This window comes from Leptosomus discolor, chromosome 14 (genome assembly GCF_034619465.1).
Source record: "Leptosomus discolor isolate bLepDis1 chromosome 14, bLepDis1.hap2, whole genome shotgun sequence".
NCBI classification, from domain to species: Eukaryota; Metazoa; Chordata; class Aves; order Leptosomiformes; family Leptosomidae; genus Leptosomus; species Leptosomus discolor.
This window is the reverse complement of record NC_141404.1, coordinates 975,541-999,049: the sequence shown is the minus strand read 5'-3', so window position 1 is coordinate 999,049 and position 23,509 is coordinate 975,541. Positions and strand designations below refer to the sequence as shown.

Sequence of the window (23,509 nt, the reverse complement as noted above, 5' to 3'; positions counted from 1 at the left end):
TTTTCTTTGATTCCATTGACTAATGCTAGATATTTATTATATAGTCAAAAAATCAGTAGTCAGCTGTCCCTGTGTTTTGGTCTAAATAAAGGTGTTGTGCATCTGTACAGAATTAGGTATGTCTAATCTTGCAGCAAACCTAGATGGCATGGTGCTGGAGGGATGCTCCTAGAAGAGGTATTTGCTCGTATTTCAGAATGAGAGGTTCTTTTCAGTAGCTGACAACAAAGCTGCATAATAATTTTTGGACCTCAGTTGTAAACTTATAACTCTTTTTCCTCTTGGAATTCTTCTTTTAATCAGAAGATGTAACAGGAAAGGAGCTGGTTTACTTGTAGAACTGAAACTTCTAAATAAGTGGTTCTTCGCAGCTGATCTTCTCCTTCAAAATTCATTTTTTTCATGAGCTTGAAAGGCATGTTTGAGAGTGAAATTTGTAGAAGAAATAGCATAAATATTTTTTGAAAGTGGAGAGACCAGAACTTTGCCTAAAATTGAAAGTTTTGCTTACACTTTCTTCGTGCTGTGGACACCTGCTAGTCTCTGTTCTTCAGAAGTCGCATGTCTATTGATGTGCTGGAGTAGCAGAATGTTGTGTGTGGGCTTCATTTACCAGGAACTTATGCAACTTCTATGGACAAAGGAGTAGGATGCCACAAGGATGCTCATGTGCATTCCTGGAGAAGCTTAAATTTAACCTAGATTATAAAGAAGCTGCCTCTGAAAAACCATGGTAACAAACAACTGCCAGATAATTTAGCTGGTTAAAAAAAAAAAAAAAAGTCCTGGCATGCTGGTACAGGGGCTTGATTCTAGATTAAAATGAAAACTTGTTAATGTAGGTCACAAGGAAGGGAGAATCCCGTTTCTGTTCTGTTAATATTCATGAGTAGTTTCAGGTTGGGCCAAACTACTCTTCTGGTTTTGTAAGCTGACTTTGATCTCTTAAGGACATACTGCTTGGTATGCTTGGTTTGCTCTCCAGCAAAACCGTTAAGGTGTTTACCCGTGCACCAAGTGCTGATCTGGTTTGGAAGTCCCTAGCTGAAATATGTTCAAATTTTTTTTTTCTTTTAGAGAATAACACCTTAGTGTTAGAAAAGCAGTCAGTAGCCTCGTCCTACGATTCTTTCTCTTTGCTGATCTCTTTGGGTGCTGTGGATAGGCAGAAACAGCAAACGAAATTCTTGAAAAATTCTCAGTTGTCTCATTTGCCTATTCACGGGTCAAGTGCTAAGGTGATGAATTGATTTTTAACTCCAGTCACAGGTGGGGAGGGGAAATTACAAACTCTCCAGAGTAAGCTCTAAACATGTGCACAGGCATGACAAGAACTAAGGAGGCATCACGTACTCGTGCTGTGGAAGGAAAAGCTAACGCTTTGGTTTGGGTTTTGTAGCTTTGTAGTGGTTGGAACTAAAAGGAGTGGTAGGAGGACAGCAGCAGTCACAGAGCAGTGACCCTGGGCTTGGGGCAGGAATGTTCTGTGCTTGCCTCCTGACGCTGGGCAGCTTTCGTGGGACACCAGCTGTGATGTGGCGTTTGCCTTGTTAGGACAGTGTGAAAACGTGTGTGGGGCAGAGTCCTACGCCAGCTGTGCGCGTACAGTACCGGGCGTTCGAAAGGCAGACAAAACTTCCCAAGTCTTCAAAATAACTTTTTTAACCAGATTTGTTGAACAAAGAGCACAATGAAAAGTTGTGGCGTTACGTAGTGGCCCCCAGCACAGGAGCTGCCTTGTGGAAGACGAGGAAGAGGGGCGATGGTGTTGGGAGTTGGGGAGGAGGGCTGAGAGAGGCAGAACTGAAATGAGCCGGGGGGTGGGGCGGGTTTGATGTGCTTGGGTGAGTGGCCATTGGCTTGATTTCTGCTTTCTTAATTCCAGGGGCTGACACGTTGCTGTTAGTAGAGTGGATTTTCTTCGGAAGAGATTTTGCAGGCATCTTAGCCTTTAGCTATTTTTAGCAATCTCTAAAGAGTATAAATAAAAAAATGTAAAAAAAAAAAGAAAAGCTTATGCTCAAAGTTCCTTGGGAGCAAGAGGCTGCATTTTGAACTAATGGACAGTATAACGTAAATTTTTTTTTATGTATCCTTGCCTTTCTCAGCTTAAGAAGTTGAAAAGGAGGATTTTTCTGTTAATGTACTCTTGAGTTCTTTAAGGGAAGTGCGGCTGTGGCGCTGAAGAGTTATTTATAAAGTTTTGGTAGTCAGCCCTAGCAGTGCTGATGGCTGGATCTAGCCAAGTCTTACATCAGATCAGGGAATCAATAAATTTGTCTTGCATTCACAGGCACTCTTCTCCTCACAGTTTTAATTATAGACAATTGTAGCTTAGTATTAGCACAGATTTATTGCATGCTATGAATGTATGCAATATCTTAACTAAAAGGGGTTGTATACAGCTACCAAAGTGACCATATCAAATTAAATCTCGTTTTGCTTTGGCAATAGTGCATTTTAAAGGTGAGAGTTAAGACAACTGTAGTTTCAGATAGGAAGAACTATGATTTGTGCTGTTGAGATGTCCTTTATGCAGGCAGTTCCGCTATGTCGTATAGTTAAAACCGCGCAATTAAGGTGCCCGTCCATACGAGAAATGTTTCTCTCCCTGTTTTTATCCTATGATAAAATTGTATTCCGATAGATCTCTCATCTTGGCCATATCACAGGTGTGTAACTGGTTGAATCTTGGAAATTAAAGACTTAACGCTTTTGCATTTACTTTCTTACTTCCTTTAAATCTCTAGGTCTTCCCCCTTCCCCTGCCATATTCTGCAATAAAAGTGGTGGCGGTTCTTGCTTCCAGGCACAGTTTTTAACTGACTTTCAAACATCTTAATTTGCAAGTTTAATTCAATCTGTTTCATGTAGTTATCTTTCAAATTAATTTTGCCTTCTGTAACATTTAAACAGCTTTCTAGGCATAGGCCATAATAGGCATGGGTTGGTTAGAGAAACACTTCTGAAGTAGATAATTAAATAACTTTAAAACACTTTAAAAGAGGAAAGTCAAAAGCTAATGTTGCTTTATGAAGTGGCACGTGCACGTGTGGTTTTTCTCTTATCTGCACAAATCACTGACACTCCTTTTTTCTTGTTCTAGGCCATTGAACAAAAAATCAAAGGTAAGTTTCTTTAGAGTTATTTCTATTCTGTATATTATTGCTGCGTTTTAAAATATGTTGAATCAAATGGGTCGCCTGGAAGCTCTTCTCAAAACTAACAGGTAGGATCCTTGAAACTTCAGTTGGACTTTTTCAAAGCGTGACCACAACAGGCTGGCAGTGATAGCTGAGGGCTTATTCCAGGGGTTGGCGTCTTCTACTTTTCCTGTTCTCCACTCTTAGTTACTTACACAGCACCAGGCATATACATAATACCTTGAGTTCTTTTTCCTTATTTGCTTTTTTCCTTTGATTGAAAAGCGTAGAGACACTCAAACACTTAAGGTGTGACCATGTATACATCCACGTCCTGGATCTGTTGAAACTTCATTTCCAAATGTTCTAAGTGCAACTGGGGTTGGGAACACTTGATAGACAAGCAGCTGCTACATCTAGTTTTTTACGTATTGGATGTGGAGGGTTCATCCTGACACGATGATCAAGGTGACAGTATCTGAAAGCTGTAATTTTGGTGTTCAGGGGCAGGCTGGGAGCTCTGGAGTTACTCTGCATGTTCGTGGGTTTGGTACAGATCTCCATTCCAACCGGCTTCTATGAAGGGGGGCGGGGGGAAGTCTTTTCACTTTCTCCTTGATTCTAGCTCCTAACCGGTTAGTTGGGAAGTGGGTAGTAATTGCATAAGTGATCATGTGGAGTGCTTGCTGAATCCCTGTTTTCTGGGAACGTTGGATTTAATTGAATGCTTACCCCAGCAGTGGCAGAAACGGGCTCAGAAGCCCTGCTTAAGCAGAGATGCAATTACTGTTGGAAAAATCAAAAAGCGTTTGAAGTGCTGTTCTGGCATGAAGGTAGTAAAATGGAAAAGGACATACTGTGCTTGAGAAGAGGCAGAGAAACAAATGAAAGTGTCCATTACCGAGGTGTGCGTTTGAAGGAGCATCCTAGTTTGTGTGCGGTTGAAATGGAGGAGGCAGGTTCCCCACATAAAAGATGCGCTGACTCTCCTGCTGAGGACTGCAGCACCAATTACCAGGTATCAGGAGACACGTTTGTGTCTAGTTTATAGTGCAATGCATGCTTTAGTGTGTGTGTTCAAATGAAAAAAAATTTAAAAAATAGATTGAGTAGGACCGGTGGGTTTTCAGTGTCTGCTGGTGCTCTGTGGAGGCAGCGAGGGCGGCCTGGGCTCCGCGGCTTGGGGAGCTCTGCTCCGCGCTCCGGGAGGGCTGGCGCCTGCGACGGGCTGCGGAGCGCTGGGGCGGAGGGAGCTGCCCGGGCCCGGCGGCTGCAGGGGTGTTGGTGCATCGCTCCGGTTGCCGGCGCTCACGGCCGCTCGGGGGCTGTGCGTGCAGCCGTCCCGCGGGTCGCATCGGGCTGCCTGGGGGTCCTGGCCCCCCGACCTGAGTCAGGCCACTGCAGTCGGCTGGGGAGTCTGTGTCTGTCTCCAGGCACAGGACTGAATACTTAATATTGCTGGAAGAGTATGATAATGAGCAAATACTCTTCATTTGTTTTCTAAAGCACCCTTTTCCAAGCAGTGCATGGAATTGCGTTTGAAGTGCAGGCTGAGCATTTGTTTTCTTCTGTATATTCCTGCCATAAGGCTTCTGAGATAATATACAAGGTTTAATGAGTTGTGAAAGTGTTTGGTTTTATTCTGAAGTAATAAAATATATCTGAAAAGAAAGCGAAGAAAGAAAATTGTGAAATACTTTGCTGTAAATAATGACGTCCATTTTGAATGAACATTTGACCTATGTACTTCTGCTGCGCTGGCGTCCATGCATCACATCAGGGACGAGGCTGCAAAAGCAAATGGCTAAAAATAGCGTGAAGACAGGAGGGCAGTAATTCTGCTCAGTAGGTACCTGATGGTAATCTTCAAATTGAAAGAAAAAGCCTTTCTTTTGGAGGACAGAGTAAATTTTTTCTTTTTTTTTTTATTCTTTTTTTTCCCCCTGGCCATGGAGACCTAATGTTTCCTGATGGTTATATTAAGTTCCAACTTTAATGTGACATTATTATTAAAAGGGAATTTCAGGAAGTTTAGCAGGAATGTAGAATTGTCAAAGAAATGCAAGCCGGCAGTCCTTCTGAAGAAGAACAGACATGAGATTCGCATACGCAACTTTTTGCAACGGTTTCTATAGGAGCAAAATTGGTAGCTTGTGTTGCACATGGCGCTCTCATTGTTTCAACAGTTTTGCCTACTTGTATTCAGGATGCAAATTAATGTTTCATTAGTTTCCAAGTTTCCATCGCGTTAATGTCTTAAATAATTTATTCTGTGCATGAGCTGAAGATAAAATACAAGAGTATAGGATCTCTAAATTATTCAGAATTATGTTTCTTCTTTCAGAAAAGTAGCTGGTTAAGTGGTGGGGGTGGGTAGGGAGGTTATGTCTTGTTTTTAAGCGTAGTTTGGATGGCTCCAAAATGTTGTTTAGCTAAGGCAGAAATGGCTTTTGTACCAGCTGAAGGAGCTACCAGGGTGCAGGCAGAATGACAGGACTACCTTCTGAGGGAGTTAGTAGTGCTGATTTTCTTCCTGTTTAGGGTTAGGAATGGCAGTAATGAAGATGATGGTGATATAAATCGTTTCTGGTACAAGTAGCATTTTAGTACTCTAGTATCATCATTAAAAATGCATGTTTGTCGTTCTGTGCATTTCAAATATTGCAACCTGTCTAGTTTTGTACAGCTGTTTTTATTAAAAGAGGGAAGAGGAACTTCGCAGGAGCTAGAGATGAATGTATTATTTAGTTGCTAAGTGGCAGGTTTCTCGATTTGTGCAGCAGCTAGCACAACACATCCGTGTATCGACAAGTGCCCTCCAAGTGCTCTTGTACCAGGTATTTTAGGAAAAAATAAGTATCATTTGAAAGTCCTTATTAGTTGAGAATACTGTAGAATCGTCAGTTGTTGTGGTATTCCTTCTGGCTTGGCAAAATAAATATTTTTGCTGTGTTTAATGTCAGTGCTATTAAAGACAGACAAATCAATCCGTTTGCCCTGAATTCCTCCTAAAATGGGACTCTGCAAACCGCGCTGTGACCACGAGTAGCTAATGATAAGCCAAGCACTAAAGTGGATGCTGTTTAAGAGGAATGTTTGAGTTTTGTTGTGTGTGCTCACTTCAGTAATCATGGTGTGCTTGTGCAGGATGAGATTTCATTGCGAGATGAGCTCTTTTTGCACACACTTTAATGTACATTCCTAATACCCTAGTGAAGTGATTTATTAATTTGAGCAGCAACGTTAGTGTTGTGGTTAGTTGTTCTGAATGCTTTTGTGCTGTGCAAAACAGTACAAGCTGGAGCTCAAAACATCTGTCAATCTTCAGTTCTGAATTCCCCTGCTTTGTCGCAGGCAGAGGCATAAAGTACTGCTTCTGTTGCAGAGCAGAGTAAACTTTGAATCAGCCACTGAAATGGAGAGTGCTTTTAAAAATAGCTGGGTGTGGAATTGAAATCTTTGACTCATATTTCCCACCTTGGAAACTTCTTATTCATTTTCTTCTCTGTGAAGCAGACTTGCCCGAATACACTAACTCTTCTGTTTTTTGTCGGAGTTTTTTTTTCACTCACCTAACTGTGCTTTTCCTGATTGCAAAAACTGTTACGTTCGCTTTTGAATCTTGAAAGCGAACAGCAAACCCGAACAGACTCCCAGATGCTTGCTGTTAAAATTACCCGCAGGAATGGCACACAACTTACCTTTGTGCGGATCCTCAGGGGTTAACGAATTGGCAAACAGTTAGATATTTTCCAGATCAGCTAGCTGAGCTTACAGCTGCGGCCATTTTTCCACCACGAAAATTCTAGCACTACATCTTACGTGTGTCAGCTTGAAAGCCAGACTTCCTCTGTTTGCCCTTCAGCATTCCAGCACTGACAACTCTTTGGGGCATGACACGCAGGGAGAGCGCAGTACAATACATTTTTAAGAGGTCAGCTTCAGCAGCAGCAAGAAGAAACGTTTAAGTGACAGCCTGGTGCTGTTCTTTGTGTGGTTTAGTAGACGATTTGATCTTTGTGCGCTGGTTTGTGCGAGCGAGAAACTGTTTTCCGTCTGCATGAAAGTTATTCAAACAGCTGCCATTTTTTTATTGGAGGGGGAGTTTAAGTCACTGGGCCCCTGCTCCAGAGGAGTTGGCAGGCAGCACTCCTGGAGCAGTAAAATGACACCATGCTTCTCCTCCATTTTCTAATGAAATCTGCAGAGTGGGAAAGCAACACAAGTTGGAAGCGTCTCTCTTTGGAATCTCTCTGTAAACTGTAACTTCACCATCCCCTGCTCTGTGGGTTTACAGCAGGTTTGTTCTTTATGAAAATCTGTCGTTTTTAATAGTCGTTTCTGTAAACTTGCTGTTACTAGTCAGGTGAATTAACTGCGATAGACTGTAAGTCTCTTAATATTATCTGTCTGCCTTAATAGGTTTCAGAATAAAATACTGGTGTGCAGAACAGACTTTTATTAAAGAAGCAACTTGTTTGTAACAAATTTAAATGTTAAGATAATGATTAAGGGGTGTTGGAATTTATAGTAGCCATATTGGAACGTTAGTGTGTTATTTAGACTTCTGAGAAGTTGTGGAGCAGAAAATGTTGGGCGGGATAAATTGTATAGCTTAAAACTTCTCTGTGGTACTTAGGGAAGCGAAGGCAAGGGAATTCTGTTGCACTTCTGATTGATTTTGGTTTGAAATTAGCATACAAGTGTACACTGTGTATTCCTTACTATAATCCTCTGGTAGATTTCTGTTAGTTTGCTGATAATAGTAGCAAGAATTACCATGTTTGCTAAGGACATGAATGCATAGAAGATAGGAGAAATACAGTTTTCTTAATCTGTGAAGTCTCGTCCATGTCGTAGTTTAGCGGCTGGCTTGGCAGAAAGCGGCTTGTTTATTAGTTGCGCTCTTTTATAGTCGAAAGTGATTCGGTTGCCTGCGAGTGCATTGGACTCTGTTATAATACACACTTTGTCTTAAAGTAGCTGCAATTAGGAAAGAACAGTATTAATGTCGCTGCGTTGCAGTCCTGCCCTAAGCACGCTACTTGTAACTCTGCTGGACGTCTTGTGCCGTGTCAGATAGAAATGATTGTACTTTGTCTGGGAGGAGAAATTGTACGTGAATGAAAGTAGTCGTGTCGGAGAACTGAATCCCCTTCACTGACCGTGTGATGGGGTGTTCTGTGTCGGATTAGAAGTCTCTTCAAGCAAGGTGTACTTTCCACTTAGGCTGACAGTAAAAAACAACCGAACAGAAAGCCTAAACACAGTGTGCGGAAGGCAGAAGGATGGATGTGTCCCCCAGCGGTGCCATAGCTGTACGACTACTTTGTTGGCTTGGTAATGACAGCCTGGCTGCAGAAAGGGGCTGTTTCCTGCGGGTGGCTGTCAGCACACCTCAGGCGTAGGCTGAGCTGTGCTTTCAGCTGGAAAGAGTCACTGGCGTGAGTCGGCGGCAGCAGAAGGCATATCAATAGATCAGAAAGTTGAGATTTGGGCAGTAGTTACGCAGATTGTGGTATGTGAAGAATTTAATTTATTTTCTCTATTTCAAAGATTGTTGCAGTATTTAGACTGCAGGAATGTGCTAAATGCTTATGCATTAAACTTGACAAATTCTTAGCGATTTGCTAAAATAGCCCCCCCCCTCCAAGGGCTTAGTCATTTCCAGTTATTTTAGTTATTTTTAAACCAGGAAATGTGAAAAGGAATAAATGGAAACAGATTTGTTTGATTTCTTTGTATTTGTGAAATTCAGTTTTGATCATAATTTGTTGTTGCATTATATGCATCAAAATATGGTGCAAGGAATCTGATCCGAGTTACCGACTTTTTTAATATAGGTAACAACTTAAACTGATGGAATCTGGTATGGTGTTGGTGATTTTTATCAACTTGCCAATTTATCTAATAGCTTTTGAATACCTTCTATTCCCCGTGCTCTGTACGTTAAATTGACTGTCTTGGCTGTTCCTCTCCTTAGTTCTGTCCTTCTCCAGTCAGCTGTGAAATAGAGAGCGCTGGGTCACTGTGGTGTCAGAGCAGGGGAGATAGGGCTGTGGAGGGAGAGTCTGGTGAGCAGCCGGAGCTGGGTCCTCCTCCTCCCCCCTTGGGACTGCTGGCAAAGGCCCCTGTCGGGCCACCTGTGAGATAAGGAGGTCTCTCAAATTCTCCTTTTCTGTTTTTCTTAAGTAGCCTAAATGTCATACTCCATTGAAACACAACTTAAATGCTGATTCTTAGGTGACATTTTATTCTGGAGGCCTTCATGCTTGTCTTTTTCCAAATAAACTCTGTATTATAGTAGAAATAAAAGGAAGTTATAAGTAACGTTGACAGCATTCAATCTGGTTCTTTAAACAAAAGCTTAAGAAGTTTGTTTTCATTTATTTTTTTATGTTGTAGTCACATGAATTGGTTCCCAAAAGTGAATGGTACAATGGTCTTTAAATGCATTTAAAAAAAATTAAAAAGCCCCAGGAAACTACATTTCCAGCCATGTAGCAGCAATATTCCTGTTGCTGACGTGCCGGGAGATTGTTAAAGGGAACGCAGGAGGCGGAAGGTTTGAGGATGCGGCCCTGAAGCTTCAGCTCCTGTGCGTTCAGATGCTGCCAATGTGCAAAACAACTCTTGAAAATAAATACAGCCTTGAAGGAACTGAAACCTGGTTTGTAAATGGGCGCCAGCTCACCCGGCAGTGCAGAGCGAGAGCCCTTGCTGGTCCCCAGCAGCAGTGCCTGCCTCAGTTTCCCTCTCTGCCAGCACACAAGGTCGGTCCTCTTCCATAGCCTGCCACCACCTCGGAGATGCCGTTGGAGCAGGTTGATGGAGCTGTAGCCTGAACTCTTCTCTTGTAGGATCTCCATGAAAAAAATGTGGAGGTGTCTTTCACCTGGGCCACTTCTCCCCTCTGTTGGCTGTCCAGGCCCAGAAGGGGTTATGTGCTGGGAAGGAGTGACCTGTCGCTAGGAGGAACGTCTTTAAGTGTTTGTCACCGGAGAAGCTGCATTACCGAGCTGTGCCCTTGCTGCGATCAGCAGGAATGCCGCAGGGATTAAACTGTTCTCCTTTGGTAACTTCTGAAACTGCCAGTTTCATGTCGTGAGGTTCTGAGCAGAGATGGTGACTTGCCCCTGTAGGGAGGTCACGGTCGAGTGTTGAGGTGTCTCAGAGGGGTCCACAGTGAGCGTGAGCATGCTTTACGGATACCTCGTCCGAGGGATTTGGACAGTGCGTTAACATATCGGTAACGCCAGGGGTTGGAAGTACAGCTCACCTGTTGAGTGGTTGGGATGGACGGCGGCAGCACCAGGGAACACACGTCCAGTAGCTCGTGGTGTTCCTTTCTGTCTGAGCCTGGTTTGCTCAGCCGTTACCTACCCCTGAACGCCCCCGCACTCACCAGCTTTGCCTTTGCACGGGATGGGTGGAGGGGTTGAGCTGAGGATGTTGTGGTTTCCCCTTCACTCAGCATCCGAGTTTGGTGTGTTCGCTCGCAGTTGAGCTCTGCAAGTTATTTGACCTTCACCTTGCCTTGAAGCGGCCGTGCTGCCACGACTGAAAGATAATGTGGAGCTGCAGTTGCACCGTCCTGCCCAGCTGCGTGGGGGGGATACCTGTGCTATTGGCCTGTCCTGCTGGCAACAGGTTGACTTCAGGGTATTGATGTATTTCCCTCCGGGTGTTAGGGCTGATAAAGCAGGCAAGTCTTCACAAAGCGTTCTGTCTGTCCTATTCACCTCCTGGTCTTGTCGGGCAAGACCGTAACATTTTTCTGTATGTAACACTGAAGCTTTCCATTGGAGTAAGTTTTTTTGGGGGGGGGTTGTTGGGGTTTTTTTTAGTACTTAAATGTTTTAAAAAATAAAGTTTAAATGCTAAAGGAAGCTGGCACAGTGCTGATTTGCCAGAAAAAGCTGTAAAAGCTTGCTAGTAGTAGCATCCCTTAACTGAGATAACTTTGTTGGGAGTGATAGCAAGACCTATTTCTGCTTCCAGACCTGTGCTGTTGTTAAAGCTGTGGGGTTATGGGCGAATAGAGCTTTTAATGGGGAACGAGTTACAACTTGAATCAGACAGAAATGCTGCTGCTATGTAATATGTGAACACATCTAAGAATATTGACTGAGTCTTCAATTTTTTCGGTTGCTGTTCTTATGAATAACTTTGTCCAACTTTCTTTTTTTTTGGGGGTGGGGGTAGTGCCAGAACAAACAAAGACAAGTGTAAGCCAGCCTCAGCCTGTCACCTCTAACGGCACTTCCACAGTAACCAGCACTAATAATAATGCCAAGCGGGCCACAGCCAACAGTCAGCAGCAGCAGACCTTGCCTCGATACCCTCCTCGTGAAGTACCACCGCGCTTTCGACACCAGGAACAGAAACAGCTTCTGAAACGAGGTCAGCAGTTACCAGTTATAGCTGCAAACCTGGGATCTACTCCTAAAGTATTAAACGGCCAGTCAGGAGGCAGCACTGTCACAAATAAACAGCCAGTGACCAACGGAGAAGTGCCGAACAGCAGCAAAAAACAGCCAGGTGAGGGGGAGGTACCTTGTTTTCCTTTAACTAAAGTCAAAGAGTTTAAATTCAGTTGCCAGTGAAATATTTGAACTAATATTATTTAAACTTTAAATGCAACCTGTAGCATGACGAGATATTTTCCTGTGTCGTACTTAACGTTAACCATTGCAGGATGGTTTCCGCCATCGTTGTGCTGAAGCTTAAGACGCCTTCGTTGCTCACCGCTGCTAGGGATGTGCAGTAGACCCGGCTGGTGTGAACAGGCCTTGAAGGCGACCCGAGCCCTGCTGTGTTCTGAACGTCCGGTCTTTGTCCTCGTAACTGATCCAGGCGTGGTCATGGTCCGAAGCATCTTTTTGCATCCAGTTTTCATACACAGATCTCACAGGGAAGGGGCTTCCAGGCAGTTCCCAGAGCGTTCTGAGCAGCATCTCCAGGCTTTTTTATTCAGATCTAGAGGCAGAGCGAGGGCACAGCTTGTTTAGAATATCAGAATTGCTTTTTGTTGTTAGGTCAGAGTTTTTCTTCATTCATCTACCTGAAGCTTGGTTGTCTTACGAAATGAATCGAGCTCTGCCTTTATTACTATTTAAGTACAGTTATCCTTTGTTATTTTGGCTAGTTATGCATTCTCTTCAAATGCCCTTTTGAGAGTAGCAAACTTACCTGTTACATGTGCATAATTTGCCGTTCAGTGAATGTACTGGCGTGCAGTTCACCGGATTTTTGGGGACAATAAGGGCAGTCTCTTTTTGGCTGGAAAAAAAGTAACTTTCTTTGTAGGTCTAGATTTTCAAAGGGATTTGGCATTAATGCATGCTAACGCTTAATATGTTAGACAAATACTTTCTTATTTTTATACTTCATTTTTCAACGTGCACACAGCAGTGATGATGTAACTTGTGCTCACAGATAGCTTCTCCTGAAACTTCACTGAATTCCCAGTGTTTCTCAAAATCAGTGTTTTATACAACACAAGGGATGTGACTCCTAGCCCCTTCAGTTAAAAAGATGATTTCTGGAAAATAGCCTTAATATTTCAAGTTTTACTTAAATTTTGAGCTGTTCTGATTGATGAATCTTGAAGAAGCCATATTTAGATGAAAGTAAACAATGAAAGCGTTGGCATCAGTTTATCCACGTGCCCCTTGGAATTTTTCTGGTATTATTTTTTAACATACCAATAGAGCTCTTTACCATTCCAAGAAGTAATTTTTAAGTAGTTCATTTTTTTTTTTACTTCACCTGTATAATTTTGTTCCTCTCTATAGTCAGGTTTAAGGGAACGTTTCATATACTTGCTTCTAAGGTGAAACATTTTCCCCAGATATATCCTCTAGTGGTCAAATGGTATGGTAGCACGTAGTGATTTAAGTAAAAACTTGCATGTAAACTAATTTAAGAAGTATTCCTCTTTATACAACCTGTTAAACCTCCTAGTTGTTTCCAGAGGAGTTTTTGAGTGTGGTGTCCTTCAGTTCACTTTTCTGTGGACGCCAGCCCAATATTTAATTCGCTGGGTTCCCGTTCGTGTGTTGCCTTCTTCCCAGTTTTGCTCAGTTTGCCTGATGCTGGTGTGGCTGGGCAGCCTTTAGGCTGGGACATTCCATGTCTCCCTGTGCGGTACTGCCACGATGCCGTACGGAGGGTCCGAGGCAGCTGCTCTGCTGGGAGCCGTTCCGCTGTTTGGATAGTGTGTTCATTATTTGACTAATGTTTGCTACACGTCCAGCTGGTAACGAAAAGGTTCTGAGAGCCTTTCGGGGCGAGCAAGGTTGGCCAGATCGCTTCCTCATCTTGAGAAACCCTTTGTGTTGTCTGTAGCATCCTGCCAGGTCTCTGTTCCCTGTGTGCTGTGCTCGGGGCGTGCCCGTGTGTCCGAGGCAAACGCGTCGGAAGCGACAGGGCAGCCAGGGCCTCACCTCTTGGTGCCGTGGGTCTGCGTGCCTGAAAGGTCGCTTTCCCCTGGTGTCACTGGTTTGGACGTTTTGTCGTGTTCTTAGAGAAATGTAGGTGAGATCATAATGTAAAGGAAAATAGTTTTTCAGTGCGGGATTTTTGTAATGGTTTTGAAATCTCGTCTAATGACTTGCCTGTGAGGTAGCGGGGAGGCGGCCATAGTCCAGCAGCCCGCACGAGTGTCGGCGTGTCTTCTGACACCTGTGTGGCTAAAAGGAAATGCTGCTGTCGATTGCCTGTCTGGCTTCCTCACGCCCTCTCCCTCGTTCCTCTTTTACCCTCCAGTGGCAACTTCTAGGTGCTCCCCTTGTTGTTCTCTCTGACATACCTGTAGAAAGAATATCCATGTACAGGCCATTTGGGTTAACAAATTTTATACCTTAACGGAGTATCTTTGAAGATTGTTAAGTTCTTGACTTTTTATTTTTTTAAAGCATTATTTAATGGACATTGGGATCAGTCTGTATTTTAGGGCTAAAAGAAAAACTGTAGCTTGAAGTGTTGCAGTCAGAATTGCTGGCATCGGTAATGGCTCCCGTTGTTTTACCTGTCGTTCCTGACAGACCAGGGCAGAGTCTCGCGCAGTTCCAGCTGTGTTATAACTGTGCTTGGTAGGTGCTTTGTAAATGCCAGGGGCACCAGTAATGCTGAATTTAAAGTCTTCCTTGAGTCGCCCTGGCCACAGTAAAGTTTTTAAGTCTTTGGTATTGGAGAATATTGTAATTGTATCGATGGTTAAAAAAAAAAACCCTCTTGTGTTTTGTGTGGCCAGTCATCATCTCTTCTGAAAATTAACCTGCTTTGCTTAGAAGGAAAGCTTAAGAAGGGGTAGTCCTGTGGGTTGCCTTTTTTCTGCTGTTTTTAGGACACTTGGCACATCCTTTTTGATAAGGACACATAAGTGAAGCTCATGCCATGTGGTACTTCTGAAACAGATCCAGTCTTGTACCAAGGTGGTTATTTTAAGAAATCTACATAAGTAGCTCTTTATCAGAACGTTTTCATACCCAGTTCAGTTATTTGCTTTACTGAAATTTTCCCCAATGCAGAAACTTCACACGGAAGGGAGGTCGGGGATGCTGCCCTGGTGTGTGTGTTTGCCTCTGTGCTCTGTAACACGTCAGAATAGCCAGGTGGTTATTCCACAGTTACATGATCTATATAGTGTACTAAAATATTTGCTGTCAGCAATTGCTTACAACTGTGGGACAGAACAAAACACGAGCACCGTCAGGCTCCTGGCGTTAGTCCCGTTACCTGATTCCTCCTGTGACGTGAGTGGGTCTCACTTGATCCCTGTGCATCGTGCAGCGGAGCTGCAAAGTGATGTTACAGCCGGAGCCCTTGGAAACAAAGGCTTGTTCCTCAATTTGAGGGCGTTTTGTGTTATTGCAGGAGCCAGGGAAGAAGTGAGCAGTTGGGATTTGCAGTTAGGGTGATGGAGGTGGACTTAATTTAGGAAACATTGCCTTAAATGTAGCAATTTCGGTCTCCAACCATAAAATTTGTGAATTTGAAACATTAACTTTGATTTCATGTACTGCCTATAGGACACTTGGGAGGAAGAAGCCATGGAAGAGTGGCAAAGGGAAGTTTGTTTGCACACGCTTAGGTTAAATCAGAGTTGGACCATAATAGTTATTTCTGTTTGCTAAATCAGGTAGCAAAATAATGACCTTCAGGTGGAGGAAGTGTGCCATCCCTAGAAGTGATCTGAACTTGCTGAAGTTTCAGGGCTGACCTCTGAAATTCTAAGTTAGTGCAGCCAAAAACTAATTGGTTTTGGTTTCAATGACTACGTTTTTTTATGTAAATCAAGCTTTTAAAATAAAGGATATGTTAAATTGGGTAATTAAATGCCAAATGTATAAAAAATAACTAGTAGTGGAAATATTTAGTAAAATCAGCAGAATTGCCAAAAATGAACTGTAAATGCTGCATGTAGGAAGCTGGGTTTGCTGTCGGCATCCTTCCTCCCCGTGGGGTGTTCAGTGCTGTGGGTGAAGCAGTTTGCAGCTGGCTTGTCGCCAGCACGGTCAGTAAGACTGAGAGATGGATCGTAAGAGAAACCTTTCCTGCAAAAGGGGTGCTGATAAATGGGTTTACAGTAATGAGTCGTTTGGGGACTGTTCTCAAAGGGGTAGTTTACTTGAGTAACACTTCTGTAATTTTCTTGCTTTTTTTTTTTTGTAGGCATGCCTCCCATTCGGGACTTGGTGAGCCACTCCCCTAACCAGTCAGGTTAGCTATTTAAATCTCACCTTTTTTTTTGCACTACGTGTGTTTGTAGTAGTTACGTGTTTCACACAGTTGTGTCTGATTTTTTTTTTTTAATTTTTTTTATCATTTGGCTTATGTTTTTCAGTAGCATGTCCTGTGTGAATGACTGACTTCAGTGTACTTTCTCTGTGCCGTTACATACTACATTTGGTTAAACAGTTTTAATTTTCTACAGTAACATCAGAATTCATACCAAAACAAATGTTTCGACCGTGTGGCACCTTAGCTTTAAAACACTAAGTGTCTTTTTTTTTTTTCTTTAACCTTTATGCTTTCATGCTGAATTGCCTCTCTGTGGTGTGAAAGCTGTGCAAGCCTGCGCTGTATAGCAGAGAGGTTTCACAGCACGGTGGAGGAAGTCCGGGCTGGGGCCTTGCTCGGCATGCTGAGCTCATGCCGGGGTGGCGCGGAGGTGGAGGCCCGCGGCTGCGTGGGGTGTTCACTGGACGCGGTTGTGAAGAGCACTTGCTGTTTTGTTTTTAAGCCATATTTTTGGAGCGAATGTGCCGTGTGAGGACTTGGGGCCGTGCCATGTGAAACGCTGTGGAGCAGCCAGGCCGTGCTGGGGGGTGGCTGGGGCGGGCTCGGTTGCTGCCTGTGCCGCGTCCCCCCCGGGCTGCTGTGGGCACGGGGCGCGGGGCACGGGTCATGTTCGCCTTGAGGAGCGCTCTCCCGTCAGGTCAGCCTCCTCTCCTCTGCCCGCCGCTCTTCCCTCGCGTTGAATTCGGGCCCTTCACGAGCCGGCCGTGCTGCAGGGGTGCTGGGTCCAGCCGGAGCCGGGGCCAGAGCCCCTGCGGGGGTAGGAGGGGACAGAGGAGGTGTGCGGGGCTGGGCCCGTGGGGAGAGCCACCGGCTGGGTGCCGCGGGGGGACCCCGGTCCTGGTCCCGGCAGCTTTCCTGCCGTGCGTTCACCGTGAGGCAGTGTGGTGGGGGCGAGCAGCCACAGCTGCTGGTGCTTGAGCTGGGAGTGCTTCAGGCCCAAACAGGCTGCCGGGCCCTCTTCTGTACCGCGGGGAAACAGATACAGGGGCACGTTTTGTCATTTCGCAACAAAGGTGCTTTTTAGCTCGTTTACTAAAATGCATAAGGACCAAAGGTACAATAGTTGGCAGGGTGTAGTATTGGCAGTCTGTGGGTACCAGTGTGTACTGGCACTGGAAAAGGAGAGGGAGCAAGATTCAGGTATTTCTTAATTTACACTTCTGAGTCCTACTGTTTATTTTAGACCATGTGATGGTACTTTAAAACAAACAAACTACTTGAGAAAACACACACAGTTTCCTCAGACATTTCCTGCAGGGGTAGCTCATCGCTAGAAAACATTAAATTACAAATTATTGAAAAAAAAAAATCTCAGGTTACTGAATTTTAAGCAACTCAGATCTGTGTAATTTGTTTTTTGTCCAGGATTTAAGCAGCAAAATTTCAATTGCGACTTCTAAATAGTTTTGGAGAGAAAACAGTGGGCTGTTAACTGGCTCGTTCTGCTGTGCACCAAATGTAGGATGTGGTCAGCTGCAGTTTTTCAATTTTGAGGGTTTTTTTGCAGTATCTTCCAGATATGAAAAATCAGAGATAATACCTTGCTTATTCAGTATTTGTATACGTAATCTCAGAAGTTCCTGGGTTGTGGAGTTTCAGATAGAAGTACTTCAGAACAGTGGCTCATACCAGAAATCACTAAAACACATTTCTGTCCAGGAAAAAGACGGTTAGTCGAGGTAGTTGTGTATGTAATAGGATAAAATTCTGGATGACTGGAAATTAATCATTATATGCTGTTTGTGTATTGGCTTGTTACAAACTGTGCCTTGCATCTAAATTAGTATAATAGAATTTTAATAGAAGCTTTCTTTTTATGTATTCTATTGTTGTGCAAATTAGGGTTTGTTTACCATTTCCCTCTGGCTTGCCGTCATAACCTGTGTCCCTCTCTCCACTCTGAATTCGGGCTGTTTGCCATCTGCACGCTGTCGTGTTGTTTTTAAGTTGATCACGTTATTGGGATGATGTTTAGCTAGTCAAGATTTTATTTTGTTAGGGCAGCTTTTGATGCTGTTGATTCCCTCATTCGTGAGAGTGCAGGCAACTCTTAGCTTTGATTAGTCTTTTAATATAGGTTAAATGTCTTTTTTTTTTTTTTTTTAAATATCAGTGTGAGATTGGAAATCTTGGGTTTTGTTGGACAACTGCTCAGATACTACAGGGGTTTTTCCTAGTAACACATTAATAGGCAAGTGCTGGGTTATGTTCAGCTGGACAAATGTCTTCCAGTTCTCCCAAGGATGCTGTGTGGTTCTCTTCTTCAGGACTGTGGAGCTGCCGGGCACTTGGAACTACTGCAGCGCTGTTTTGACCTGCTGCAGGTCTCTTTCCGCTGCTCCCTGTTCCAGGTTGCTGTGCCAGCATCCTTGTTTCTCACATTGGAGTTACCAGGCGAAGCTTAACTGCTTGCTTGGACTCTCTCAAGCTCCACCACCCTGGTCGCTGGAGGAGCCGTGCGTGATCCCTGCTCTCTGCTGCTCCAAGCTGCGTACTCTTGGAGGCAGGGTCTTTGCCTAGATTTTTTTTCACTGTAGGATCACTAATGTTGATTTGATGAAAAATTAATTAAAAACAGACCAAAACTTGTTGTACATCAGTGTAATACTGAGTAAACTGTCCATAGTAACATAAATGTAAGCTATTGTGACTAACATTTTTAATAGAGTAGATGCAACTCGGTTACTTGTGGCTGAGCAGTAGGTAGGGGTTGGTGGGCAGCCAGGTTTGGGGCGTGGGTGCTGGTGCAGAACTGGCGCTCCTCGTAGCAGGAGGGAGAAGCTGGTGAGACTGGCAGGTTCCTTTCAGACTTCACGATTAACGTCTATTTCTTGGAAACACAAGAGGCTTGTAAATTAGTGTTATATTTTTCAAGTAGCCAGTCCATAAATGTTCTGTGAATAGTTTTGAGAAAAGGAAGGATTGGTAGTTGTAGCATTTTGTTACTGTGAGCTCTGAAGGTGACCAGGTATGACTTCATGAAGGTATTCAGGCACTTTTCTGCACTGCACCTTTTCTAGTCAGATGTAAGGCATGTGCTGTGAAAATCTGTTGCGAATGAGCAAGAGCTATAAAACCTGTTTTCTCTTGTTTCGGGTACGTACATGTTGAATATTCTAAGTAAAGGCAAAAAAAAGAGAAGCTACAAAGAAAAGTTGACCGTTTCTTTTTTTAAAAACCTGGCTGTTCAGTGGGCAGAGGCGTAGTTTGCTGCGTACGCAGCCGTTGAGCGCGCGCCGGTGTGGGTGTTCTGTCCGTGCAGGTGGATACTAATCCCTGACGTTTTGTACTTGCGTTCTGTTGCCAACTTCATTACTGCTGCACGTGCTTCACACTTCTGTAGCTTGTCTTCTGGCGCACCTGCCTGACTATGTTTTGATTTAACAGCTGGGGGGAGGTCCCTGCGCTGAAGCCTTAGAGGTACCAGACGAAAACTGACAGCACTTAGGTTTAGCTGATACTCTGTGGTGCTTGTATCTAACCATGAAAAGTTCAGAGGTGACTTAGGATGTATCTCTTCGTGATCCCAGGCGTGATCAGTTACGTATTGAAACAGGAGCACTAGAATCCTAGAATCATTTGGGTTGGAAAAAACCTTTAAGATCATCAAGTCCAACCCAACACTGCCAAGTGCCCCCCTAAACCCTGTCACTAAGCGCCTCATCTACATGTTCTACAGTAGTTCTTACGTGAATGGAAGTGGGAAGTGTCAGCTCAGCTGCTGTGCGTAATCTGGACTGCAGCAGCAGCAGAACTTTCCGTTGATCTTGTGGTGTTTGTGTCGGATTGTTGTTGTATAAAAGTTCTTCAGTTACTTGTACTTAAGAATTCCTATGTAATGTCTTCTAATGGGAGCGGGAAGGTGTTTTTTTCTCTGGCTGTTGTCACATAGCAATTGGTGCTACGGGGTCAGTTTAATACCCTGTTATAGGGTATTTTTAAAAAAAAACCCTCTTTCTGTGAAAAAAAAAGAACTGTACCTTTGAGAGTGCTGCTTCGTGCCGCCTGTGAGAGTGCAGCTTTGCATGTGTGAGAAGTGCTCCAGGCCCTGCGTGTGGCAGTGTCCTGAGCAGCTGTGCCTGGCAGCTTTCTCTGGTATCTTCAGTGACTGGAGTACTAAAATAAGCAAAATAAGTCTTGGCTTAGTATCTTTATACTTTTTTCCCCTCTTCTGCTTAACGAAGTAATAATACTAAATTTATAATAATGCTCTTGGACTTTCCTTCTTCCCTTTAGATCTGAACCACAGTGGTCTAGGATCCCATTATGAAAATTCTCACTGGGGACCAGTTTCTTCAAATAGTGACTCCAGCACAAACTGGGATAAAGTTATTGTAGACGGCTCTGACAAAGAAGCATGGCCATCAATCACTGGCAGTGACCCGGAGTTGACATCAGAATGTATGGACACTGACTCTGCCTCTAGCTCTGGGTCAGAGAGAAACCTCGTTATAATGGCTTCAGGGAGCACAGGTGGTGAAAACGATGGCATTCGGAATGGCATTGGACATGGTTCTCAGAATAAGTTTGTGGTTGGTAGCAACAGCAATAATGTGGGCAATGGAAGTATTAATGGGCCGTGGGGTTTATCCCATGGAGCCATAATAAGCACATGTCAAGTTTCTGTGGATGCTCCTGACAGCAAATCTGAAAGTAGCAACAATAGAATGAATGCTTGGGGCACCATAAACTCTTCATCAAATGGAGGGTTAAATCCAAGCACTTTGAATTCAAATGGCAACCATGGTGCCTGGCCTGTATTGGAGAACAATGGACATGCCCTGAAAGGGTCTGTAGGGAGTGGTAATCCTGGCACAAGTATCCAGTGCAGTACCATAGGTCAGATGTCTACTAGTCAGAGTATTAACTCTAAAGTGGGTGGTTCAGCCCATGGTTCCTGGGGAAGCCTTCAGGAAAATTGTGATTCTGAAGTCAATGGTACAAGGAAGGTTTCATTCAGTGGGCAACCTCAAAACCTTAACACTGAAATGAATGGACCAAATAACACTACTAACTTTATGACCTCTAGTTTACCAAACTCTGCTGGTTCGGTGCAGATTAACGAACTGCCTAATAATACAGGGCACGGGGCCTGGCGTGTGAGCACAATGAATCATTCTCAGATTCAGGCCTCTCCAGTTACAAATGGCACTTCCATTTCTCATCTTAGCAACGGTGAGGCGAAAAATGGTGGATCTTATGGTACTACATGGGGTGCCTATGGTTCTAATTACTCTGGAGACAAATGTTCAGGCCCAAACAGCCAAGCTAATGGTGACACTGTGAATGCAACTCTAATGCAGCCAGGCATTAGCGGGCCTGGCAGCACTAACTTTCAAATCAATGGGAATAAAGGAGGAGGGGTGTGGGAGGCAGGGACAGTCAACTCCCAGAACATGCCGTGGGGAAGTGGAAATGGTGCAAGTGCTGGCGGGAGCAGAAGAGGATGGGGCAACCCTGCACAAAACACTGGCACTAACATTTCAAACGGGGAATGGAGTAAACTGCCTAGTAATCAGCATTCCAGCGAAAGCGTGAACGGCAACAGCAGGAAGTTTACAAATGGATGGAAATCTACTGAGGAGGATGACCTTAACAGCCAGAGTTCTGCTGCTTCGCAGCTGACTGAGCAGAGCAGCGCATGGGCCAAAACAGGTACGGGGGACAGCGAAGGTAGTTCGGAGAGCACTGGATGCCATGAAGACAGAGTAACTACAGAAGGACAGAATCGAGAGAGAAGGAAAGTCGACCAGCATGCATTACTCCAAAGTATAGTGAACAGAACTGACTTAGATCCACGCGTCCTTTCCAACTCTGGTTGGGGACAGACTCCAATCAAACAGAACACTGCCTGGGATACCGAAACATCACCGAGGGGTGAAAGAAAAACTGACAATGGGACAGAGGCCTGGGGAGGCTCTGTGACACAGACTTCCAGCTCAGGGGGGTGTGTGGATAGACCTAGCCCTAATAATAATGATACCTCATCTGTATCAGGGTGGGGAGATCCAAAGTCTGCTACAAGGTGGGGAGACTCCAAAGGGTCAAACAGCCAAGGGGGGTGGGAAGAAGATTCTGCTGCTACAGTAATGGTCAAGAGCAATCAATCATGGGGAAGTGGCAAAGAGGAGAAGTCGTCTTGGAATGACGCACAGAAGATCAAACAGGGATGGGTAGACGGACAAAAGGCCAGCCAGGGTTGGGCAGTTTCTGCCGGTGATAGCTGGGGTGAAAATTCAAGAAGTAACCATTGGGGTGAGGCTAAGAAGTCCAGTTCAGGAGGTAGCGACAGTGACAGATCAGTATCTGGTTGGAACGAGCCAGGTAAATCAAATTCTGTTTCTTGGGGAGGTAACAATACAAACCCAAATAATTCTTCAGGATGGGATGAACCTGCAAAGTCTAATCAGAACCAGGGCTGGGGAGACCCTCCTAAATCCAATCAGCCTCAAGTCTGGGGGGATTCATCAAAGCCAATCAACTCTCCAGAATGGAACAAACAAGACGTTGGCTCGTGGGGAGCGCCGTCTGCCACAAACAAACCCCCAGGGTCAGGCTGGCTGGGTGGACCGATGCCGGCACCAGCGAAGGAGGAAGAACCCACTGGCTGGGAGGAGCCATCCCCTGAATCAATACGCCGTAAAATGGAAATTGATGATGGAACTTCTGCTTGGGGTGATCCAAGCAAATACAACTACAAAAATGTGAATATGTGGAATAAAAATGTCCCAAACAGTAGCAGCAGTTCAGACCAGCAAGCACAGGTACATCAGCAGCTACTGTCTTCAAGTGCCATGTCTAGCAAGGAGAGCAGTTCGGGTTCTGGTAAGACTTGGTTTTACGCAAATTTGTGTTCTCTGTTCATTGTAAGACGGTTCTTTTATTCTTGCTTCGTATAAACCTATTTCAGTTTCAAAGTGGAAAGAGGGAGGTGCCAATGAAGTACTTGCTATTTTTATTTATTAAAAAAAAAAAAGTAACAGCAATGCTCAGATTTTAGATATTTTTATACAGATTGGAAGATCTGTTCTAGTTTTAAATAGCTGGAGTAATAAAGACTAGACAGCTCTGCTTGAGTGCTGGATTGTGGGAGCACAGAGGAAATATTTTAAATAGTATCTGAGGGACAAAACTATTTTTCTTCATTTGATTCTAAAACGGCTAAAACTTAGTGTTGCCAAAGAGCCCCCCAAGAAAGCTTTGAGCTGCTACAAGACAGGATGAAGGGTGATGGTTTTGTGTGGACTCAAGATCAGACTTTCTGATCTTGCCGTTTTGGGAGCAGTGAGTAATGATACTTGCAGATGAGCGTGCGTGGTGTTGATGAAGTGTTTTGTGCTCTTCTCTTTCGAGTGCAAAGAGGAGTAGCTTAAATAAAACGAGCAGCTCTTAGGAACTTAGTATCTTAAAAATTTCTATTACCAAAATGTAATTCTTTACATATGAAATTTGTATTTTTTGTGATTATTTTTCTTCATGGAACAGCTTACAGTTGTAATAATTACTTTCATACGAGATGTAAATGTGTACTAATATGCTTTTCATTGTATGTTATGGAT

General features: G+C 44.0%; 1 protein-coding gene across 3 annotated transcripts in view; it reads left to right on the top strand.

The window, feature by feature from the left end:
- Positions 1–23,509, top strand: part of TNRC6A (trinucleotide repeat containing adaptor 6A) — a 51,377-nt gene that overhangs the window by 13,270 nt on the left and 14,598 nt on the right. For all 3 annotated transcript variants that reach the window (XM_009955896.2, XM_086473225.1, XM_086473226.1), the window contains 4 exons: positions 3,107–3,128; positions 11,349–11,684; positions 15,822–15,869; positions 20,187–22,775. In XM_009955896.2, the coding sequence (XP_009954198.2) occupies positions 3,107–3,128; positions 11,349–11,684; positions 15,822–15,869; positions 20,187–22,775 (2,995 nt within the window). The remainder of the gene's footprint in view (positions 1–3,106; positions 3,129–11,348; positions 11,685–15,821; positions 15,870–20,186; positions 22,776–23,509) is intronic.